This window comes from Hemiscyllium ocellatum, chromosome 13 (genome assembly GCF_020745735.1).
Source record: "Hemiscyllium ocellatum isolate sHemOce1 chromosome 13, sHemOce1.pat.X.cur, whole genome shotgun sequence".
Classification (NCBI taxonomy): domain Eukaryota; kingdom Metazoa; phylum Chordata; class Chondrichthyes; order Orectolobiformes; family Hemiscylliidae; genus Hemiscyllium; species Hemiscyllium ocellatum.
In genome coordinates, this window is record NC_083413.1 from 80,946,134 (window position 1) to 80,970,162 (window position 24,029).

The 24,029-nt window shown below is 46.0% G+C and overlaps 1 protein-coding gene across 4 annotated transcripts in view; it reads left to right on the top strand.

Moving 5' to 3' along the window:
* LOC132821968 (anoctamin-7-like) overlaps window positions 1-24,029 on the top strand; it is a 107,382-nt gene that overhangs the window by 80,505 nt on the left and 2,848 nt on the right. For all 4 annotated transcript variants that reach the window (XM_060835005.1, XM_060835006.1, XM_060835007.1 and 1 more), the window contains 2 exons: window positions 4,720-4,810; window positions 20,527-20,646. In XM_060835005.1, the coding sequence (XP_060690988.1) occupies window positions 4,720-4,810; window positions 20,527-20,646 (211 nt within the window). The remainder of the gene's footprint in view (window positions 1-4,719; window positions 4,811-20,526; window positions 20,647-24,029) is intronic.

Consider the following 24,029-nt stretch of genomic DNA (forward strand, 5'->3'; position numbering starts at 1 on the left):
GAATGGTGAGGGCTGCTCCTCATAGGCTGTCTTTGGGAGATTGAAAGGCTCCATTATAGGGGGAGGGTGTCTGAGTTGTGAGAGGACATGAAATGACGGTTGGTGTTCAAGGTCCAGGAAGGTGTGCGTGGGCTATGGGAGGAAAGCTCATCAAGTATATTTGTCCCTCCTTTCCTCAGCAACAGACTCCAGAACTGAATTTTGACTCAAAGAAAGTTGGGCGGGTGGGGTTTCTTGACGTAAGCCCATTTCTCAGTTCTGAAACGGGGCCTGATGGTGACCTCCAGCTCTCCAGCCTCAGACCCGGCAGGAAGCTTGGAACAACCGATTGGTGATTATCCAAATGACCAGCTAAAACCATTGGGCCATCATTTCCATCTTGCATGGCATCTTCCATCACTTCCAGTGTGAGATGGCTAACCTTTACAGCGTCTACCTTGCTCAGGTAACGGTCATAGTGCAGTTCCTGTTAAGACTATAATGTAGAGGAGCACAATTAGGCCATTTGGCCCATCGAGTCTTCTCTGCTATTCGATCATGGTGCTGATAGGTTTCTCAATCCCATTCTCCCACCTTCTCCTCATGACCTTTGATGTCCTTACCAATTAAGAACCTGCTGCACAGGAGACCCAGGCTATCAGTGGTATCAGGACCATCGGTGGGAATGGGAAGGCTGCAGAATTAGTGGAGATGAGCCCAATTGGAGACGTTCCTCAGACGGAGTCCTGGATCACACCCTGCCCACCCGTCCCCCGATTCCTCACCTCGGTGCAGATGCCAGGATTACCGGGCAATAATCCAAGTCGAATAATTGTATGATAGTGAAGCCCATAGCCATGTTATCCTCTTTACTTTCCAAATCCAGCTCCCTGGGTTTGGAACCCAGTTCCGGTTGGTCAGTTTCCCACTTTCAAACTCTGTCTACCCACTCCTACACCCCAAAGTATTTCCACAGCATCAGAATATGAGTCATTGTGGGAAATGGGCGACCGGCATTCTGACTCCCTGGCTCCCGCCCTGGACTATTTTCCCAGATGTGGGATTTGGACTTGTGGCGGTGTAGACACCGACATGACCATAAGGACCACTTGAGACCAATTTGAAGGGAGCCAACAGGTAATTCCTAGAGGGGACGGAGGACAGTTTAGATGCTGGACTTGGCCCCCATGGGGCAGACCTGATGAGGCAGCTTTAAGGCCTTTTTTGCTCCTCCCACCACAACACCCCCAGCTCCCGCCGAGCCCCCCACCCTGGCCACCTGAGTTCTGTGAAGTGCTTCTGCAAAGGGGACAAACCCCACCCCCAGCCCCTCCACAATTGCCCCCCCCCCCACCTGCAAACATCCTAGTTTATTTCCCATTTTGGAAAGTTTGAGAGAGGGAGGCTCCAATTTGAAGCACTCTCTCTCACACGCACGCGCATACCTACCCTGACAACCTGCTGCTAGTAAAAAATGAGGTCTGCAGATGCTGGAGATCACAGCTGCAAATGTGTTGCTGGTCAAAGCACAGCAGGTTAGGCAGCATCTCAGGAATAGAGAATTCGACGTTTCGAGCATAAGCCCTTCATCAGGAATAAGAGAGAGAGAGCCAAGCCGGCTGAGATAAAAGGTAGGGAGGAGGGACTAGGGGGAGGGGCGATGGAGGTGGGATAGGTGGAAGGAGGTCAAGGTGAGGGTGATAGGCCGGAGTGGGGTGGGGGCGGAGAGGTCAGGAAGAGGATTGCAGGTTAGGAGGGCGGTGCTGAGTTGAGGGAACCGACTGAGACAAGGTGGGGGGAGGGGAAATGAGGAAGCTGGAGAAATCTGAATTCATACCTTGTGGTTGGAGGGTTCCCAGGCGGAAGATGAGGCGCTCCTCCTCCAGCCGTCGTGTAGTTGTGTTCTGCCGGTGGAGGAGTCCAAGGACCTGCATGTCCTCGGTGGAGTGGGAGGGGGAGTTAAAGTGTTGAGCCACGGGGTGATTGGGTTGGTTGGTTCGGGCGGCCCAGAGGTGTTCTCTGAAGCGTTCCGCAAGTAAGCGGCCTGTCTCACCAATATAGAGGAGGCCACATCGGGTGCAGCGGATGCAATAGATGATGTGTGTGGAGGTACAGGTGAACTTGTGGCGGATATGGAAGGATCCCTTGGGGCCTTGGAGGGAAGTGAGTGTGGAGGTGTGGGCGCAAGTTTTACATTTCCTGCGGTTGGAGGGGAAGGTGCCGGGGGTGGAGGTTGGGTTGGTGGGGGGTGTGGATCTGACAAGGGAGTCACGAAGGGAGTGGTCCTTGCGGAACGCTGATAGGGGAGGGGAGGGAAATATATCCTTGGTGGTGGGGTCCGTTTGGAGGTGGCGGAAATGGCGGCGGATAATACGTTGTATGCGCAGGTTGGTGGGGTGGTAGGTGAGAACCAGTGGGGTTCTGTCTTGGTGGCGGTTGGAGGAGCGGGGCTCAAGGGCGGAGGAGCGGGAAGTGGAGGAGATGCGGTGGAGGGCATCGTCGATCACGTCTGGGGGGAATCTGCGGTCCTTGAAGAAGGAGGCCATCTGGGTTGTGCGGTGTTGGAATTGGTCCTCCTGGGAGCAGATGCGGCGGAGACGAAGGAATTGGGAATGTGGGATGGTGTTTTTACAGGGGGCAGGGTGGGAGGAGGTGTAGTCCAGGTAGCTGTGGGAGTCAGTCGGTTTATAATAGATGTCTGTGTTGAGTCGGTCGCCCGAGATAGAAATGGAAAGGTCTAGGAAGGGGAGGGAGGAGTCTGAGACAGTCCAGGTGAATTTCAGGTCGGGATGGAAGGTGTTAGTAAAGTTGATGAACTGTTCAACCTCCTCGTGGGAGCACGAGGCAGCGCCGATACAGTCATCGATGTAGCGGAGGAAAAGGTGGGGGGTGGTGCCAGTGTAGTTGCGGAAGATGGACTGTTCCACATATCCTACGAAGAGGCAGGCATAGCTGGGGCCCATGCGGGTGCCCATGGCAACTCCTTTAGTTTGGAGGAAGTGGGAGGATTGAAAAGAGAAGTTATTCAGGGTGAGGACCAGTTCAGTCAGTCGAAGGAGGGTGTCAGTGGAAGGGTACTGGTTAGTGCGGCGGGAAAGGAAGAAGCGGAGGGCTTTGAGTCCTTCGTGATGGGGGATGGAGGTGTACAGGGACTGGATGTCCATAGTGAAAATAAGGCGTTGGGGACCGGGGAAGCGAAAATCCTGGAGGAGGTGGAGGGCGTGGGTGGTGTCCCGAACGTAGGTGGGGAGTTCTTGGACTAAAGGGGACAGGACCGTGTCGAGGTATTGGGAGATGAGTTCGGTGGGGCAGGAGCAGGCTGAGACAATGGGTCGGCCGGGGCAGGCAGGTTTGTGGATTTTGGGCAGGAGGTAGAAACGGGCGGTGCGGGGTTGTGGGACTATGAGGTTGGAGGCGGTGGATGGGAGATCCCCTGAGGTGATGAGGTCCTGGATGGTCTGGGAGATGATGGTTTGGTGGTGGGAGGTGGGGTCGTGGTCAAGGGGGCGATAAGAGGAGGCGTCCGCGAGCTGACGTTTGGCTTCAGCGGTGTACAGGTCAGTGCGCCAAACTACCACCGCGCCTCCCTTGTCTGCGGGTTTGATGGTGAGGTTGGGATTGGAGCGGAGGGAGTGGAGGGCTGCACGTTCTGAGGGTGAGAGGTTGGAGTGGGTGAGAGGGGTGGACAGGTTGAGTCGGTTGATGTCACGGCGGCAGTTGGCTATAAAGAGGTCGAGGGCGGGTAGGAGGCCTGCACGGGGTGTCCAGGTGGATGGGGTGTGTTGGAGGCGGGAGAAGGGGTCGTCAGAGGGTGGGCGGGAGTCTTGGTTGTGAAAGTAGGCACGGAGGCGAAGGCGGCGGAAGAATTGTTCAATATCTCGCCGCGTGTTGAACTCATTAATCCGAGGGCGTAGGGGAACGAAGGTGAGGCCCCTGCTGAGGACTGATCTTTCATCCTCAGAGAGGGGGAGATCTGGAGGGATGGTGAAAATCCGGCAAGGCTGGGAGCTAGGACCTGGTATGGGACTGGAGCTGGAGCTGGAGCTGGGGGCGGGGTTAGGGGCGGGGACAGAGATCGAAGTAGGGGCGGAGTTAGACGTGGTGACGTTGATCGACGTGGGGGCGGGGTCATGCGTCGTGACGGAAATAAGCGTGGGGGCGGGGTTACGTGAAGCGACGGGAGATGGCGTGGGGGCGGGGTTATGGGCGGGGTTATGCGTAGTGACGAAAGACGGCGTGGGGGCGGGGAAACCTGAGGATTTGTGCTCCTGCAGGTTAGTGATGTCAGTGGGGGCGGAAGTGGCTGCGTCGACGGCAACCGGAGGGGCGGAAATGGCTGCTGGGTGGTGAACATACAAGTTAGAAGCAGCAGTTAGCCATGTTGCTCCTCCCCTGTTCTTGCAATTGCAGGTTTGGAAGGTGTTGTCTAAGAACCCTTGGTGAGTTGCTGCAGTGCATCTTGTAGATGGCCCACTCTGTGTTGATGGGGGAGGGAGTGAATATTGAAGGTGGTGGATGTGGTGCTAATCAATCAGGTTGCTTTGTCCTGAATGGTATCGAGCTTCTAGAGTGTTGTTGGAACTGTACTCATCCAGGCAATTGGGGCATATTCCATCACACTCCTGACTGATGCCTTGTGGATGGTGTCTCCTGGCACAAGGGAACACAGAAATAATGCAGTTGACTCTTCACCCAAAGTAGTTGGCAACCCATAATGTGTGTGTGCTTGCTGATTTACAGGTACAGAGATTTCAGGGATCCCAGTGGCGAGTTTAGTCTGACATACTGGAAACTATTGGCAATTCGTCTGGCATTTGTCTTTGTGTTTGAGGTGAGTTGGTTTGATTGTATCACGTGGGGAATGTAATTGATGTTCTGAACAAGGCCATCGATCTGTGATACCTGTCACAAAGGAGCTCTTTGGAGATGTACATTTAGGAACTGACACCTACATGTTTCAGACAACACAAACCCTGCACTCAGACAATCAGTTTTTCTCTTAAAGATTTAATCTGATCCACAAAAGGGAATGGAAAGGAAACAGTGTTTACATTCAAAGAGCCACAGTGGTACAAAATGAGGTCATTTGGCCCATTTACTCTATGCTGACTGTCTGCAGAACAATCCTGTTTCATTTCCCTGCTCACTCCCCTTGGCCCTGCAAGTTTATTTCCCTCAAATGCCTGTCCAAATTCCTTTAAAGATAATACTTTTCCTCTGTCTCCATCTATCTCACATTTCCCCCACATTTCTTACCCAAAACATCAAACCTGTGTCTCCATCAGCCAATGGGAGCCATTTTCTTTGTTGACCTTATTCAAACATTTCAACAAGATCCCTGATGAATCTCATTGATCCAAGGAAATCAAGCCTAGCTTTTGCAAACTTATCATTTAGCTAAAACTGCCCTTTTGCACCAATTCTGGTTAATCTCCTCTATATTCTCCCAATATTTTCTTGTACATCCTTCTAGAAGTGAGGTGACCAAGGTAACTCAGTGGCTCAGTGGTAGCACTGATGCCTTACAGTGCCAAAGACCTGGGTTTGATTCCACCCTCGATGACTGACTGTCTGTGTGGAGTTTGCACGTTCTCCCTGTATCTGCGTGGATTTCTCCCGGGTGCTCTGGTTTCCTCCTACAGTCCAAAGATGTGCAGGCTAGGTGGATTAGCCAGAGTAAATGTAGGGTTACAGGGATAGTGTAGGCAAGGACGGGGGTGGTGTGATGGGTCTGTGTGAAATGCTCTTCGGAGGATCGGTGTGCACTCACTGAGCTAAATGGCCTGCTTCCACACTTTAGGGATTCTTTGGTGATATTCTAGCTGTGGCCTGACTAGTTGTCAGGTCTCAATACTTTGTCTGTGTTTCATTACCTTCATGTCACTGTAGTAGGTGAGCTCAGTGTGAATAGAGACCCCATGGTTTGTGTCAGTCATGGCTCAGTGAATAGTACTGTCACCTCTGAACTGCAGAGACCCTGGTTAAAATCCCACTGTCTGACTCGAGCACATGAGCTACAGCTGACAATCCAGAGAACACTGCATTGGTTTTCAGATTAGATCAGATGTTAAACTTCAGCTGGTTGTAAAGGACCCCATTGCAGTATCTCACAGACAAGTAGGGGAGCTGTCCTTAGTACCAGTGGCCAGTATCTATTCCTAAATCAGCATCATTGAAACAGATTATCTATGTTGGTAATAATGTTGACTGTTAATGGAGTATGGATGATAACCAGGATGCTGACACAGGCAGAAATACATCAGTGATTGGAGCTGTATAACTGTGTGTAGTTCTGGTCCCCACACTCTAGGAAGGATGTAATTGCCCTAGAGGAGATGGCGAGGAGATTCACCAAGGTATTGCCTGGCCTGGAGTGATTCAGCTATGAAGGGAGACTAGATTGTCTCAGGTTGTTGTCCTTAGAGCACAGAAAGCTGAGGGGGACCTGATTGAGGAGTAGAAAGTTATGAGGAAGTATTGATAGGTTAGATAAGGAGGTTTTTCTCTTCCTTAGTAGAGAGGGGTCAATAACTAGAGGGGCTGTTTCAAAGTAAGAAGCAGGAGGGGATCTGAGGAAAAGCATCTTTTCACACAGAAGATAATGGGTATCCAGAACTCACAGCCTAAAAAGGTAGTAAAGGCAGGAATCTTCAATACCTTTGAGAACTATTTAGTTTAGCATTTGAAACAGCAAAGCATACAAGGCTACAAGTGCTGCAAAATGGAATTAGAATAGGATAGAAGTTTGATGACTGGTACAGATATGATGGGCTGAAGGGCCTCTTTCTATCTATGAAAGCTCTTTGACTCTACAATCAGGCAACATGGTGAAAAACAACACTCCCCATTTTTACTGTGTACCGATTTCCCGCCATGGGAGTCACATCGAGATCTATGCACAGTCTGCTTCTTTCTATTATGAGCAGGATTCCCACTAGAGAGTACATCTTCATCACATTCCAAATAAATCTCTTGCTTTCCCTTTGTAAAACTACCTGTGAGATTGGGGCATGTACAGTATTGTTAGAAAGTGCAGTTAGTGCAGCCAGAGCTGGTTTTACATTAACACTGCCCCCTAGTGGATCACGCTGTATCATTAAAGCGTAGTCAATGGAGGGCAATTCTTCAACATCCTGTCTCATCAGATACAACCTTATTGGCTGCTCATAATCAGAACATCCCATTGTCCTCCAAAGATTGGAGCCTGGAATTCATTCTCAGAGGGGTTTGGTGTGTCCCCTGTTGCCTACCACATGGATGGAGATGGCAGAAAGTCAAACTGAAAAGGAGGTGTATTCATTAAAAGGGGCTGTTCATTTGTTTTGTTCTGTGCGTAAAAATGATCAGGACTTGAGAGCTGATATAAAAATATGGAGTGGAGTGGACAAACTAGCAATCGCACCGAATTAATAGATGATAAGTGAAATATTCTTGACAAGCTCGTGTCAGTTAAATACTTTGAATCTCTGCCAGAAATTGTCATGCAGAACAATAAATGGGACAGAATTGGACGGGTGCTGGAATTGAGGAATATTAGTGATTGAGAGGAGCTGAATAGGAATATCGAAATGAACAGTGTGGGTGATGTAGAAAGGAAGATTGGATTGGCTGAATGATTCCAGTGTGTGAGAATGTGAAGGCGTGATTAAAATCAGAAGAGTGCATGATTGCAGTGGAATAGGAGAAGGCATCATTGTATTTTTGCTTCTCAGTCATAAAGGGCAGGAGTTCAAACACCAGGACAGGACCTGGGTATGCAGTACTGTTGGAGGTGCTTACCGTCGGCTGGCATGTTAAACCAAATTAACTAGTCTCCCTAGTCTCCTTAGGGCGGCACGGTGGCACAGTGGTTAGCACTGCTGCCTCACAGCACCAGAGACCCGGGTTCAATTCCTGACTCAGGCGACTGACTGTGTGGAGTTTGCACGTTCTCCCCGTGTCTGCGTGGGTTTCCTCCGGGTGCTCCGGTTTCCTCCCACAGTCACAAAAGATGTGCGGGTCAGGTGAATTGGCCATGCTAATTGTTAGGTAAGGGGTAAATGTAGGGGTATGGGTGGGTTGCGCTTTGGCGGGTCGGTGTGGACTTGTTGGGCCGAAGGGCCTGTTTCCACACTGTAAGTAATCTAATCTAATCTATTTAAACTGATATGAAGAATCCCTCAGCTTTGTCCACTTTTATTAAAAAGCTGCATTCTCCTGATGTGCTGAGCATTGCTTATTCCTCAGCCAGCATCTTCCAACGAGACTACCTGGCCAACCCTTAAGCAAAATACTGTGGATGCTGGAGATCTGAAATAAAAACAGAAAATGCTGGAGAAACTCAGCAGGTCTGGCAGCATTTTTGGAGAAAGAGAGAGACACAGAGTTAATGTTTCATGTCAAGTATGATGTTTCAAAAGGAAGAGCCATTTTTGGACTCAAAACATTCACTCTGTTTCTCTCTCCACAGATGCTGCCAGACCTGCTGAGTTTCTCCAGCATTCTCTGTAGAATTGTTATGAAGATGCCTAATTTCTAATATTTTTTGGGGACGTATGTTTTGAAGGATGGCAGAAAAATGAATTTATTTCAAGGTTTTGTGGAAATAGCTGAATTAATTTCTTTAAAAGAGGTTATCGAAAGGCTATGATGGATATTGGAACTTGTTTTAAAAAAAAAACGAGGCTTTCTAGAAATTATGTGAGGTAAGGAATAGGAGGATAGAGCAGATGAATGTGTGGCTGTGGACCTGGTGCAAGGGAGAAGGGTTCACTGGATCATTGGAATCTCTTCTGGGGTAGAAGTGACGTGTACAAGAAGGACAGGTTACACCTAAATTGGAAGGGGAGGAATATACTGGCAGGGAGATTTGCACAAGCTGCTTGGGAAGATTTAACTAGTCAGGTGGGGGGATGGGGGTGTGGGAGGATGCCGGGAGTGGGGGGGGGGAGGTCTGGTGGGGGTGTGGGGATTGGGGTGGTGGAGTGGGACCCAGGGAAATAGTGAGGAAAGAGATCAATCTGAGACTGGTAGAGTTGGGAAAAGGAGCGAGTTAAATAGTCAGGGCAGACAGGAACAAAGCAGGAACAAGGTAGGACTGATAAATTAAACTGCATTTGTTTCAATGCAAGAGGCCTAACAGGGAAGGCAGATGAACTCAGGGCATGGTTAGAAATATGGGACTGGGATATCATAGCAATTACAGAAACATGGCTCAGGGATGGGCAAGGACTGGCAGCTTAATGTTCAAGGATACAAATGCAGGAAGGATAGGAAGGGAGGCAAGAGAGGAGGGGGGATTGGTGTTTTTGATAAGGGATAGCATTAAAGTTGTAATTAGGGAGGATATTCCTGGAAATACATCCAGGGAAGTTATTTGGATTGAACTGAAAATAGGAAAAGGATGATCGGGTGATCACCTTATTGCGATTGTATTATAGATCCCTCCTCCCCCTCCAAACCCCGCCCCCCCAATAGTCAGCATGAAATTGAGAAACAAATTTGTCAGGAGATTTCAGTTATCTGTAAGAATAATAGGGTGGTTAGGGTAAGGGATTTTAACTTTCCAAACATAGACTGGGACTGCAGCAGTGTTAAAGATTTAGATGAGGAAGAATTTGTTAATTGTGTACAAGACGATTTTCTGATTCAGTATGTGGATGTACCTAGTAGAGAAGGTGCAAGCCTTGACCTACTCTTGGGAAATAAGGCAGGGCAGGTGACTGAGGTGTCAGTGGTGGAGCACTTTGGGGTCAGTGACCATAATTCTATTAGTTTTAAAATAGTGATGGAAAAGGATAGACCAGATCTAACACTTGAAGTTCTAAATTAGAGGAAGGCCAATTTTGACGGTATTGGTCAAGAACTTTCAAAAGTTGCTTGGGGGCAGATATTCGCAGGTAAAGGGACAGCTGGAAAATGGGAAGCCTTCAGAAATGAGATAACGAGAGTACAGAGACAGTATATTACTGTTAAGGTGAAAGGAAAGGCTGGTAGGTGTAGGGAATGCTGGATGAGTAGAGAAAATGAGTTTTAACTAAGAAAAAGAAGGAAACATATGTCAGGTATAGACAGCAGAGATCAAGTGAATCATTAGAAGAGTATAAAGGCAGTAGGAGTATACTTATGAGGAAAATCAGGAGGGCAGAAAGGGGACATAGTTTTGGCAAATAGAGTTAAAGAGAATCCAAAGGGATTTTACTAATACATTAAGGACAAAAGGGTAACTAGGGAAAGATCAGCAAGGCGGCCTTTGCGTGGAACCGCAGGAGATGGGGAAGAGATTAAACGAGTGTTTTGCATCGGTATTTACTGTGGAAAAGGAAATGGAAGATATAGAATGTAGGGAGATAGATGGTGACATCTTGAAAAATGTCCATATTATAGAGGAGGAAGTGGTGGGTGGCCTAAACACATAAAGGTGGATAAATTTCCAGGACCTGATCAGGTGTACTCTAGAACTCTGTGGGAAGCTAGGGAAGTGATTACTGGGTCCCTTGCTGAGATATTTGTTTCATTGATAAGTAGCAGGTGAGGTGCTGGAATACTGGAAGTTGACTAACGTGGTGCCACTATTTAAGAAGATGTTAACGAAAAGCCAGGGAACTATAGACCGGTGAGCCTGACATTGGTGGTGGGCAGATTGTTGGAGGTAATCCTGAGGGACAAGATTTACATGTATTTGGACATGCAAGGACTGATCAGGGATAGTCAACATGGCTTTGTGCATGGGAAACCACATCTCAGTAACTTGATTGGGTTTTTTGCGGAAGTAACAAAGAGGATTGATTAAGTCAGAGAAGTGGACGTGATGTATATGGACCTCAGTAAGGCGTTCGACAAGGTTCCTCATGGGAAACTGGTTAGCAAGGTTAGCTCACATGGAATGCAGGGTGAACTAGCCATTTGGATACAGAACTGGCTTGAAGGTATAAGACAGAGGGTGGTGGTGGAGGGTTGCTTTTCAGACTGGAGGCCTGTGATTAGTGGTGTGCCGCGAGGATCAATGCCGGGTCCACTGCTTTTTGTCATTTATATAAATGATTTGGAAGTGAACGTAGTAAGTTTGTAGTTGACACCAAAATCGAAGGTGTAGTGGACAATGACGAAGTTTACCTCAGAGTACATAGGTATCTTGATCAGATGGGCCAATGAGCTGGGGAGTGGCAGATGGAGTTTAATTTAAGTAAATGTGGGGTGCTGCATTTTGGAAAGGCAAATCAGAGCAAGCCTTACACACTTAACAGTAAGGTACAGGGGAGTGTTGCTGAACAAAGAGACCTTGGAGTGCAGGTTCATAGTTCCTTGAAAGTGGAGTCGCAGGTAGATAGGATCATGAAGAAGGTATGTGGTATGTTTTCCTTTATTGGTCAGAGTATTGAGTACAGGAGTTGGAAGGTCATCTTGCAGCTGTACAGACATTGGTTAGGCCACTGTTGGAATATTGTGTGCAATTCTGGTGTGCCTCCTATCAAAAGGATGTTGTGAAACTTGAGAGGGTTCAGAAAAGATTTACAAGGATGTTGCCAGGGTAGGAGGATTTGAGGTATAGGGAGAGGCTGAACAAGCTGGGGCTGTTATCCCTGGAGCGTCGGAGGCTGAGGGTGACCTTATAGAGGTTATAAAATCATGACGGGGGCGGGGCGCATGGATAGGATAAATAGACAAGGTCTTTTCCATGGGGTGGGGGAGTTCAGAACTCGAGGGCATAAGTTTAGGGTGAGAGGGGAAAAATTTATAAGGGACCTAAGGGGCAACTTTTTCACACAGAGGGTGGTGCGTGTATGGAATGAACTGTCAGAGGAAGTGGTGGAGGCTGGTACAATTACAGCATTTAAAAAGCATCTGGATGGGTATATGAATAGGAAGAGTTTGGAGGGATATGAGTCAAGTAGTGGAAAATGGGACGAGATTAGGTTAGGATATCTGGTCAGCATGAACGAGTTGGACTGAAGGGTCTGTTTCCGTGCTGTACATCTCTGTGACTCTACGTGGTTTGCAAAAATTGTGACAAGAACAAGTAACATCCTTCTTCTCAAGTGAGGCAAGTAAACCTACAGTCGCACTTAGGGGAACAAGAGCCACCCAAATTCCTTTAAGAATTTTCCCCTTGAGTGTCAGGAATGTGAAGATTTTACTAAACAGTATTAGTGAGGATTATTTACCTGTAACTGTGCACCAGCTGCAGGTGGAGTGAATCTTTGTGTCCCAAATGGTATCTACACGTCTTGTCCATGGGTAACCTGTAGATGGAGTTGACCCACATGTGGGAAATAATTTGGCAGGAATGAAGCTAATAGTTTCTCTAGTAGTTGCAGAGAGGCACAAAGGCTCAGTGGTTAGCACTGCTGCATCACAGCGCCAGGGACCCAGGTTCGATTCCAGCCTCGGGGGACTGTCTGTCTGGAGTTTGCACATTCTCCCCGTGTCTGCGTGGGTTTCCTTCGGGTGCTCTGGTTTCCTCCCACAGTCTAAAGATGTGCAGGTCAGGTGAATTGGCCGTGCTAATTTGCCTGTAGTGTTCAGGGATGTGTAGGTTAGGTGCATTAGTCAGAGCAAAAGGGGAATGGGTCTGGGTGGGATACTCTTCGGAGGGGGGAATGGTTGGGCCAAATGGCCTGTTTCCACACCGTAGGGATTCTATGAGATCAAGGAGATATAAAAGTTACAGGAAAAGAATCCAGGAACTTTTCCTTCTTACATATTGACCCAGACAATAACAAGTTATGTTGATGGAGAAAAAAGGAGCACTATGTGCAGATAATTTGAAATTTTCTTCCAGGAATTGGGTAATCTGAAAGAAACATTCAATAGGTGTTCTCTGGCTGTGGCTCATCAAGCCAATTCAGCTCAAGCAACTCAAACCTGAACCGAGACAGAAAGAGTTCAGGAACGGATAATGCTCCGATATTAAAAAAGGGATCTGATGAGGAACTAGAGATCTCCTCACAGACCTGTGAATGAAGAATAACAGTATTCACTGGTCACCAGGTACTGTCCACACCCCCCACCGACCCAACCTCCACTCCTGGCACCTTCCCCTGCAACCGCAAGAAATGCAAAACTTACGCCCACACCTCCCCCCTCACTTCCCTCCATGGCCCCAAGGGATCCTTCCATATCCGCCACAAATTCACCTGCACCTCCACACACATCATTTACTGCATCCGCTGCACCCGATGTGGCCTCCTCTATATTGGGGAGACAGGCTGCCTACTTGCGGAACGCTTCAGGGAACACCTCTGGGACACCCAGACCAACCAACCCAACCACCCCGTGGCTCAACACTTTAACAACCCCTTCCACTCCACCAAGGACATGCAGGTCCTTGGACTCCTCCATCGCCAGACCATAGCAACATGACGGCTGGAGGAAGAGTGCCTCATCTTCCGCCTGGGAACCATCCAACCACAAGGGATGAACTCAGATTTCTCCAGTTTCCTCATTTCCCCTCCCCCCCACCTTGTCTCAGTCAAATCCCTCGAACTCAGCACCGCCCTCCTAACCTGCAATCTTCTTCCTGACCTCTCCGCCTCCGCCCCCACTCCGGCCTATCACCCTCACCTTGACCTCCTTCCACCTATTGCATTTCCAACGCCCTTCCCCCAAGTCCCTCCTCCCTACCTTTTATCTTAGCCTGCTGGACACACTTTTCTCATTCCTGAAGAAGGGCTCATGCCCGAAACATCGATTCCCCTGCTTCTTGGATGCTGCCTGACCTGCTGCGCTTTTCCAGCAACACATTTTCAGCACCAGGTACCGACACCCAAATATCATCAAGACACGTTAAGAATAACCCATGAACCTCCTATAGCAAGACGCTCAGGAATCCAAAAACCCAAATGTGTGTGAGTCAACATTTTTACTGGTCAGGTCTTCACAAGGACATGGTACATAGGTTTGTAATACATGCCATCTGTACCAGTTTGTGGGAAACCTGCAACATGCAACAAGAATGGCATATTTGATTCCCATGCATGTTTTAGGGGAACCAATTAGTTGGCTGATGATAGGAGACATGGGACCTTCACTGAAAACAAAAGCATGACACCAGTACATCCTCAATGTCATTTCTGAAGAAGATTAGTCTCAAACTTAAAATATTAACTCTGTGTTTCTCTCTCTATAGATGCTGAGTTTCTACGTCACTTTCTGTTTTAATCTCTTATGTAGTAGATATGGCTAGACAATTTGCAGAGGCAGTATTTTTAAAAAGAATTTCTGCTAAGATAATGGTAGAAAAGTTAACCCAGTTTCACTGGGAATACTGAAGGAAATCCAGTCACATTAAGGTTCCCATTTTACATCTGTATGTTTTCAGCAAATTATGAGTCATTTGTTAAAGTTAAACCACAAGTTAGTCTTCAGCCCGTCACTCACAAAACCAAGAGTGTGTGAAAGGGACCATCAAATCCTGAAAATAATGATCAGGACATCTTATCGGAATCATTCTCATGATTGGGACAAAGGACTGGAATTTCTGGTGTTTGTCATTCCAAGATTCACCCAATTTTAGTCCTCTTGAATTAGTCTACAGACACAAGACCTGAGCTGTTCAGAAACTAATCAAAACATTTTGGATTGAGGGACAGGTCATCTAGGTTAGACAATACATGCATGTTCCAGGAGCAGTTCACAGGAGCCTGCAAGGCAGCTCATCATCAAAAACCATAAAGGACCGTTCCAATGAGCAGATTATGCCTCAAACATTTCAACTAGAGGAGGAGCTGTCAGTCTTACTGCCTTTCCAGTTCAGAAGTCCATCTAGGGCTGTCAAAAGAATTGGTAAATTTACACTCCAGATCACCAGAAAACTGAAATCGCCTGTGTCACATCAACATGTTGAAGCAGTATCACCATCAAGAGAAGGACAAACAAATGCAGCTTTGTCAGGAGTCATGGCAGTAAAGGATGAAAGGGATAGTGAAAAAGTGGCAGAAGAACACCTGGACAGTTCCCAAATTGGCCCTCACACTGTCCAGTTGGCTAACACTGAGCTATTAGGGCAGTTAGTTACAACCAGAATAATGATGAAACCGACAAGGTTAATCACAGAATTTAAAGGAGCCTGCAAAGACAGACCAGGATATACAACTTTAGCCACAAATGATATGGATGTAGGAGAATCCTGTCCTCAAACACTGCCCTTGCTATTTTTATTCAAAGAAGCAGACCCAGATAAAAGCAGAAATTCAATGCAACTAGGAAAACTGTCCAGCTGAATCCGATCAAAGTAACTAGAGTTCCTGAGCCTAATTGTTCAACCAGGTTTTGTATCAACTACAGAAAGGCTAATGCAGTCACAAAATCAGATTCCTACATAATCCCTTGGAAGTGCCAGATTTTAACTTAAATAGATTTGTTAAAGGGAGACTGGAAAGTTCCTTTAGCATCCCAAACCAAGGAAGTATCAATCTTTCTCACACCTGGCAGTCTTTTCCATTGCTGAGTGATGCCATTGAGGATAAAAAGTGCTCTTATGACTTTCCAGAAACTGATGAATCAAGAGGTAGTCAGTGTTCCTAATTGTGTAATTTACCTTGATGATGCACTGGTAAACAGGGACATTGGAAGACCGCATGGTACTATTTGAAGCTTTATTTAAGTAATTACAATTGGCTGATTTGGTGATAACCCTTATCAAAAGTGAATTTACAAAGAAATGAATGATTGACCTGGGTATTTAGACAGGTGCTGCCAAAAGCAACAAATGTATAAGCTTTAGTGGAGTTCCCTGTCCATAGAATATAATTAGATTTTTGGGGAGTTGTAGTTTTGGTTGTATGTATCACATTTCAGCTCTATAGATGCTCCACTGTTAGGTTTATCCAAAAGAAAGCCAAAGTAGTGTGACTAGGAGAATGCCAGGAATCTTTTGAGCAATTGAAAGCCGTCTTGATTGATGATGAACCGCTTCAAGGCAGCAATTGACATTTGTGATTTGTGGGGGTGTGGGTGATTTGTGATTTGTAGGGGTGTGGGTGGTTCTGTTATAGAAACATAGAAAATAGGTGCAGGAGTAGGCCAGTTTGCCCTTTGACCCTGTACCACCATTGAATATGATCATGGCTGATCATGCAGTTTCAGTATTCCACTCCCTCTTTCTCTCCATGATTCCCTTTAGTGGCACAAGAGTTACATCGGGCGCCCTCTTGAATGTATCTAACGAACTGGTCCCAAGAGCTTTCTGTGGGAGAGAATTCCAAAGGTTCACAACTGTCTGAGTGATGAGACTCAGTCCTGAATGGCTTACCCCTTATCCTTAGACTGTGACCCCTAGTTCTAGACTTCCTCAATATCAGGATCATTCTTCCAGTCACATAAAAGTGGATAAATCCCCAGGACCTGATCAGGTATACCCTAGAACTCTGTGGGAAGCTAGAGAAGTGATTGCTGGGCCTCTTGCTGAGATATTTGTATCATCGATAGTCACAGCTGAGGTGCTGGAAGACTGGAGGTTGGCTAACGTGATGCCACTGTTTAAGAAGGGCGGTAAGGACAAGCCAGGGAACTATAGACCAGTGAGCCTGACATCAGTGCTGGGCAAGTTGTTGGAGGGAATCCTGAGGGAAAGAATGAACATGTATTTGGAAAGGCAAGGACTGATTAAGGATAGTCAACAGGACTTTGTGCGTCGGAAATCATGTCTCACAAACTTGATTGAGTTTTTTGAGGAAGTAACAAAGAGGATTGATGAGGGCAAAGCATTAGACATGATCTATATGGACTTCAGTAAGGTATTTGAAAAAGTTTCCCATGGGAGACTAATTAACAAGGCTAGATCTCATGGAATACTGGGAGAACTAGCCATTTGGATACAGAACTGGCTCAAAGATAGAAGACAGAGGGTGGTGGTGGAGGGTTGCTTTTCAGACTGGAGGCCTGTGACCAGTGCCTCAAGGATTGGTGCTGGATCTACTACTTTTTGTCATTTATATAAATGATTTGGTACAATTACAACATTTAAAGGCATCTGGATGAGTATATGAATAGGAAGGGTTTGGAGGGATATGGGCCGGGTGCTGGCAGGTGGGACTAGATTGGGTTGGGATATCTGGCTGGCATGGATGGGTTGGACCAAAGGATCTGTTTCCATGCTGTACATCTCTACGACTCTATTAGACCCTTGATCTCTGCTATCTATGGGCATAAACTATTATCAATTAAATCTTTAGAGCAACAATGACTTATGTAAGTTATTGGCTGTGGGACACTTAAGAATGAATGATGATAAGAAAGGTACAATATGAACATAATTTCTTTCTTCTGGGAGATGTGCTGATGAAGTAACTGTCTGTATGAGGTTAGACTAAATTGCCCGTAGTGTTAAGTAAGAGGTAAATATAGGGGTATGGGTGGGTTGCGCTTCGGCCGGTCGATGTGGACTTGTTGGGCTGAAGGGCCTGTTTCCACACTGTAAATAATCTAATCTAATCTAATCTAATCTAGAAAGAGAGGCAGAGTAAGGTAAGTGCAGTTACAGAAAGCACTGAGATCATGAGTGTGTTGTGATATGGATGAGAAATGGTAATGACTGTGTTACAAGGCCACATACTGTTGAGTCATAGAGACAAAGAGATGTACAGCATGGAAACAGACCCTTCGGTCCAACCCGTCCATGCCGACCAGATATCCCAACCCAATCTAGTCCGACCCGCCAGCACCCGGCCATATCCCTCCAAACCCTTACTGTTCATACACCCATCCAAATGTCTCTTAAATGTTGCAATTGCACCAGCCTCCACCACATCCTCTGGCAGCTCATTCCATACACGTACCACCCTCTGCGTGGTAAAAATTACCCCTTAGGTCTCTTTTATATCTTTCCCCTCTCACCCTAAACCTATGCCCTCTAGTTCTGGACTCCCGACCCCAGGGAAAAGACTTAGTCCATCCTATCCATGCCCCTCATAATTTTGTAAACCTCTATAAGGTCACCCCTCAGCCTCCGATGCTCCAGGGAAAACAGCCCCAGCCTGTTCAGCCTCTCCCTACACCTCAATCCTCCAACCCTTGCAACATCCTTGTAAATCTTTTTTGAACCCCTTCAAGTTTCACAACATCTTTCCGATAGGAAGGAGACCAGAATTGCACGCAATATTCCAACAGTGGCCTAACCAATGTCCTGTACAGCCGCAACAAGACCTTCCAACTCCTGTACTCAATACTCTGACTAATAAAGGAAAGCATACCAAAACGCCTTCTTCACTATCCTATCTACCTGCGACTCCACTTTCAAGGAGCTATGAACCTGCACTCCAAGGTCTCTTTGTTCAACAACACTCCCTAGGACCTTACCATGAAGTGTATAAGTCCTGCTATGATTTGCTTTCCCAAAATGCAGCACCTTGCATTTATCTGAATTAAACTCCATCTGCCACTTCTCAGCCCATTGGCCCATCTGGTCCAGATCCTGTTGTAATCTGAGGTAACTCTCTTCGCTGTCCACTATACCTCCAATTTTGGAGTCATCTGCAAACTTACTAACAGTACCTCCTATGCTCGCATCCAAATAATTTATGTTAATGACAAAAAGTAGAGGACCCTGCACTGATCCTTGTGGCACTCCACTGGTCACATGCCTCCAGTCTGAAAAGCAACCCTTCACCACCACCTTCTGTCTTCCAACTTTGAGCCAGTTCTGTAGCCAAATGACTAGCTCTCCCTGTATTCCATGAGATCTAACCTTGCTAATCAGTCTCCCATGGGGAACCTAATCGAACACCTTACTGAAGTCTATATAGATCACATCTACTGCTCTGCCATCATCAATCTTCTTTGCTACTTTTTCAAAAAACTCAATCAAGTTTGTGAGACATGATTTCCCACGCACAAAGCCATGTTGACTATCTCAAATCAGTCCTTGCCTTTTCAAATACATGTACGTCCTGTCCCTCAGGATTCCCTCCAACAACTTGCCCACCACCGAGGTCAGGCTCACTGGTCTATAGTTCCCTGGCTTGTCTTTACCGCCCTTCTTAAACAGTGGCACCATGTTTGCCAACCTCCAGTCTTCTAGCACCTCACCTGTGACTAGCGATGGTGCAAATATCTCAGCAAGGGGCCCAGTAATCACTTCTCTAGCTTCCCACAGAGTTCTCGGGTACACCTGATCAGGTCGTGGGGATGTATCCACCTTTAACCGTTTCAAGACATCCAGCACTTCCTCCTCTGTAATCTGGACATTTTGCAAGATGTCACCATCTATTTCCCTACAGTCTATATCTTCCATATCCTTTTCCACAATAAATACTGATGCAAAATATTCATTTAATATCTCTCCCATTTTCTGTGGCTCCACACAAAGGCCGCCTTGCTGATCTTTGAGGGGCCCTATTCTCTCCCTAGTTACCCTTTTGTCCTTAATATATTTGTAAAAACCCTTTGGATTCTCCTTCACTCTATTCTACAAAACTATCTAATGTCCCCTTTTTGCCCTCCTGATTTCCCTCTTGCGTATACTCCTACTGCCTTTATACTCTTCTAAGGATTCACTCGATCTATCCTGTCTATACCTGACATATGTTTCCTTCTTTTTCTTAACCAAACCCTCAATTTCTTTAGTCATCCAGCATTCCCTATACCTACCAGCCTTCCCTTTCACCCTGACAGGAATATACTTTCTCTGGATTCTTGTTATCTCATTTCTGAAGGCTTCCCATTTTCCTGCCGTCCCTTTACCTGCGAACATCTGCCTCCAATCAGCTTTTGAAAGTTCTTGCCTAATACTGTCAAAATTGGCCTTTCTCCAATTTAGAACTTCAACTTTTAGATCTGGTCTATTCTTTTCCGTCACTATTTTAAAACGAATAGAATTATGGTCGCTGGCCCCAAAGTGCTCCCCCACTGACACCTCACTGACACCTTGCCTTGCCTTATTTCCCATGAGTAGGTCAAGTTTTGCATCTTCTTTAGTAGGTACATCCACATACTGAATCAGAAAATTGTCTTGTACACACTTAAGAAATTCCTCTCCATCTAAACCTTTAACACTATGGCAGTCCCAGTCGATGTTTGGAAAGTTAAAATCCCCCACCATAACTACCCTATTATTCTTACAGATAGCTGAGATCTCCTTAAAAGTTTGTTTCTCAATTTCCCTCTGACTATTGAGGGGCCTATAATACCAATAAGGTGATCATCCCTTTCTTATTTCCCAGTTCCACCCAAATAACATCCCTGGATGTATTTCCGGGAAAATATTAGTGAAATTCATATTGATTGCTGCACACGGGGTGATAGTGAAATACCAGCCTTTTAAACACCCTGCTCAAGATCAATGGACAAAGAGTGAAACCGGAACCTGACTCAATGTAGAATTGGATCAGACATGGAGCAAAATGGGATCAGGCATGGAGTTAAACATGATTTGAAACTCACAAACATAAATTCCAGATAATTTAAGACACAAACGTTTTGTTGGGTATTCATAAGTGCTTAATCTATTAAGTTTGACTGTAATATTGCGAGATTAAGTGTGACCTTTTCAGCAACATCCAGATACTTTGTTGTTATCAAGTGAAAGCACTGCTCGCACTTAAACTCCCTCCTTTCTTATCTCTCTGGCAGCATGTGGTATTCTTCATTGTACGGCTGATTGACTTGCTGGTCCCAGACATCCCTGAATCTGTGGAAATTAAAGTGAAGAGGGAGCGCTACTTGGCAAAGCAAGCTCTGGCTGAGAACCAGGTAATTGTACAGAGGAATCAGTGCAATCTGCAGGAGATGGGTCTGTTGGTTTGATTAAGAATATCATTGATTGCAGTGTCACTCTCTGCAAATGAAGGCATGCATAATTCAGTCATGAAATCTGACAAGAACACCTGATGGCGCCAGAAATGGTGACTTTGTACACTTTTCGTTGTACGCATGTATCTCTGTACTTGAGTGCATCTGACCATGAATCTAATTCTAATTCGTGAAACCATTCTATGTGATTGAGGCAGTAAGGGTAGCTGTTATACCTCGATGGAGAGTCATGGTGACAAACTGTTAAGGAGCTGACAGAGGTGTGGGGACAGTCATAAAGACATCAGTCTTACCACAGGCCCAGGTTAAAGGGCAAATATGGGGACTGAGAAGTGGTAAGGAGTGACTGTGAATTCCTACAGTGTGGAAACAGGCCATTCAGCCCAACAAGTCTACACCAACCCTCCAAAGAGTAACCACCCAGACCCATTCCCTCTACCCTATATTTACCCCTGACTAATGCACCTAACCTACACATCCCTGAATGCTATGGAAGAAACCAGAGCACCCAAAGCAAACCCACACAGACACAGGGAGTTTGTGCAATCTCCACACAGGCAGTTGCCCAAGCTTTGAATTGAACCCAGGTCCTTGGCGCTGTGAGGTAGCAGTGCTAACCACTGAGTTATCATGCCACTCTACAGGAGAATGGTGGCATTGTAATAATGTCAGTCAATTAATATCATGAGGTCCAGCTGAGTGTTTGTGGGTATTGGGTTCAAATAGAATAATAGGTAGAGAAATTTAAATTCAGTTGGTTGTAAACCTAGAATTGGAAGCTAATCCTAGTAATCGTGACTCCAGAAGCAATGACCAACTGTTGTAATAAACCATGTGGTTCACTGAAGTCCTTTAGGGGCTTTCCTACCTGGTCTGACCTATACATAACTTCATCCCCAAAGCAATGTGGCTGGTTTGTAACTGCCCTCTGAAATTGTCTAGTAAGCCACTCAGTTCAAGAGTAATTAGGGAAAGCCAATAATTACTACCCATTTCCCACAGAAAACACTTCAACAATTTGTTGTAAATAATCTGGGAGTAACTTCAGTGTAATATTTAGTACAGTTTTTAAAAAATAATTTGCACAGTTTCCTTTTTTAGTAGTAACTATATCGGGGTTGGGGCTAAAGGTCTGTGTGGTGTGTTTGGAAGACATTAAGATGTAGGAATAGAAGGAGGCCTTGCAGCCCATTGAATCTGCTCCACCATTCAATTAGATCATGTCTGACTTGATAATTCTCAACTCCACTATCCTGCCTTTCCCCTTGATTCCCTTACTGATTAAATGTTTATCTCAACCTCGAAAATACTCAACAATCCAATCTTGACACCCCTCTGTAGTAAAGAATTCCATACATTCATTCCGCTCTGAGAGAAAACAAAGTGTTCCTCACCTCTGCCTTAAGTGGGCGACCCTTACTCTGAGTCAGGAACTTGGGGGTTAGGAGTGGGAATAGGCAATTCAGCCCCTCATGCTCGCTCCACCATTTAACGTGATCATGGCTGATCTTATCCTGGTCTCAACAGCACGTACTTTCCTGCTCCCCCTAGCCCTTTATCCCGCTTTTCATCAGGAGCGTAACTATTTCACTTTTCTATTTCAATTTTTCATTTTATACATTAGATGAAGAAACTGAGGGTATTCTGGTTAAGTTTGCAGACGATGCAAAGATAGGTAGAGGGACAGGTAGTATTGAGGAGGTGGGGAGGCTGCAGAAGGATTTGGACAGGTTAGGAGAGCAGGCAAAGAACTGGCAGATGGAGTACAGCATGGGAAATTGTGAGGTCATGCACTTTGGTAGGAAGAAGAGAGGCATGGACTATTTTCTAAATGGGGAAAGAATTCAGAAGCCTGAAGTGCAGAGACTTAGGAGTTCTAGTCCAGGATCCTCTCAAGATAAGCTTGCAGGTTGAGTCAAAGTTAGGAAGGCGAATGCAATATTGGCATTTATTTTGAGAGTACTGAATATAAAATCAGGGATGTACTTCTGAGGCTCCATAAGACTCTGGTCAGACCACATTTGGAGTATTGTTTTGGGCTGCATATCTCAGGAAGGATGTACTGACCCTGGAGCGTGTTCAGAGGAGGTTCATGAGAATGGTCCCAGGAATGAAAAGCTTAATGTATGAGGAATGTTTTAGGACTCTGGGTCTATGTTAAATGGAGTTTAGAAGGATGAGGGGAGATCTAATTGAAACATACCGAATACTGAATGGCCTGGACAGAGTGGATGTTAGGAAGATGTTTCCATGTGTAGGAGAGACTAGGAACCAAGGGCACAGCCTTAGAGTAAAGGAAAGACCTTTCAGAATGGAGATAAGGAGAAACTTCTTCAGCCAGAGAGTGAGGAATCTATGGAAATCATTGCCACAGAAGACTATGGGGGCCAGATGATTGAGTATCTTTAAGGCTGAGATAGATAGGTTCTTGATTGTCAAGAGGATCAAGGATTACGGGGAGAAAGCAGCAGAATAAGGTTGAGAAGCCTATCAGCCGTGATTCAATGGTGGAGCAGACTTGATGGGTTGAATGGCCTAATTCTGCTCTTATATCTTATGGTCTTATTTTTTTCTTGAATCTGTTGATTGATTCTGTCTCCACTGCACTCTGGGGCAGTGAGTTCCACAGGTTTACGACCCTTTGAGAGAAGTGGTTTATCCTCATCTTAGATTTAAACCAACCTCCTGTCATTCTATATCTATGATCTCTTGGTCAAGACTCATTCCCGATGATGAGCTTATGCTTGGAACATCGATTCCCCTGCTCCTTGGATACTACCTGACTGGCTGTGCTTTTCCAGCACCACACTATCGACTCTTCGTCAAGACTGTCCCACAAAGAAGAACATCTGCTCAATGTCCACCTTATCAATCCCCTTTAGTATTTTAACCTTTCCTCATCAGAAAATCCTTCCATATCCAGAAGCAGTCTAGTGAATCTTCTCTGGATTACCTCCAACACCAATATATCTTTCCTTTGAGAAAGAGACCAAAACTGCTCACAGTATCCCAGCTGTGGTCTGACTGGTGCCTTATATGGTTTTAGCAAGGTCTACCTCTTTTATACACCATTCCCATTGAAATAAAGGCCAACGTTCCACTTGACTGCCACATAATCTGTTTAGTTTAGGTGCTAGCTTTTTGGAATTCATGCAGAAGGATTCCCAAATCCAGCTGTGCTGCAGCTTTTTGCAGTCTTTCTCCATTTAAATAATATGCATCTCATCTATTCTTCCTGCCAAAACACATAACATCGCATTTTCCACGCTATGTTCCATTGAACTGGTTTTTGCCTTCTTGTTTAAACTGCCTATATTCCTTTG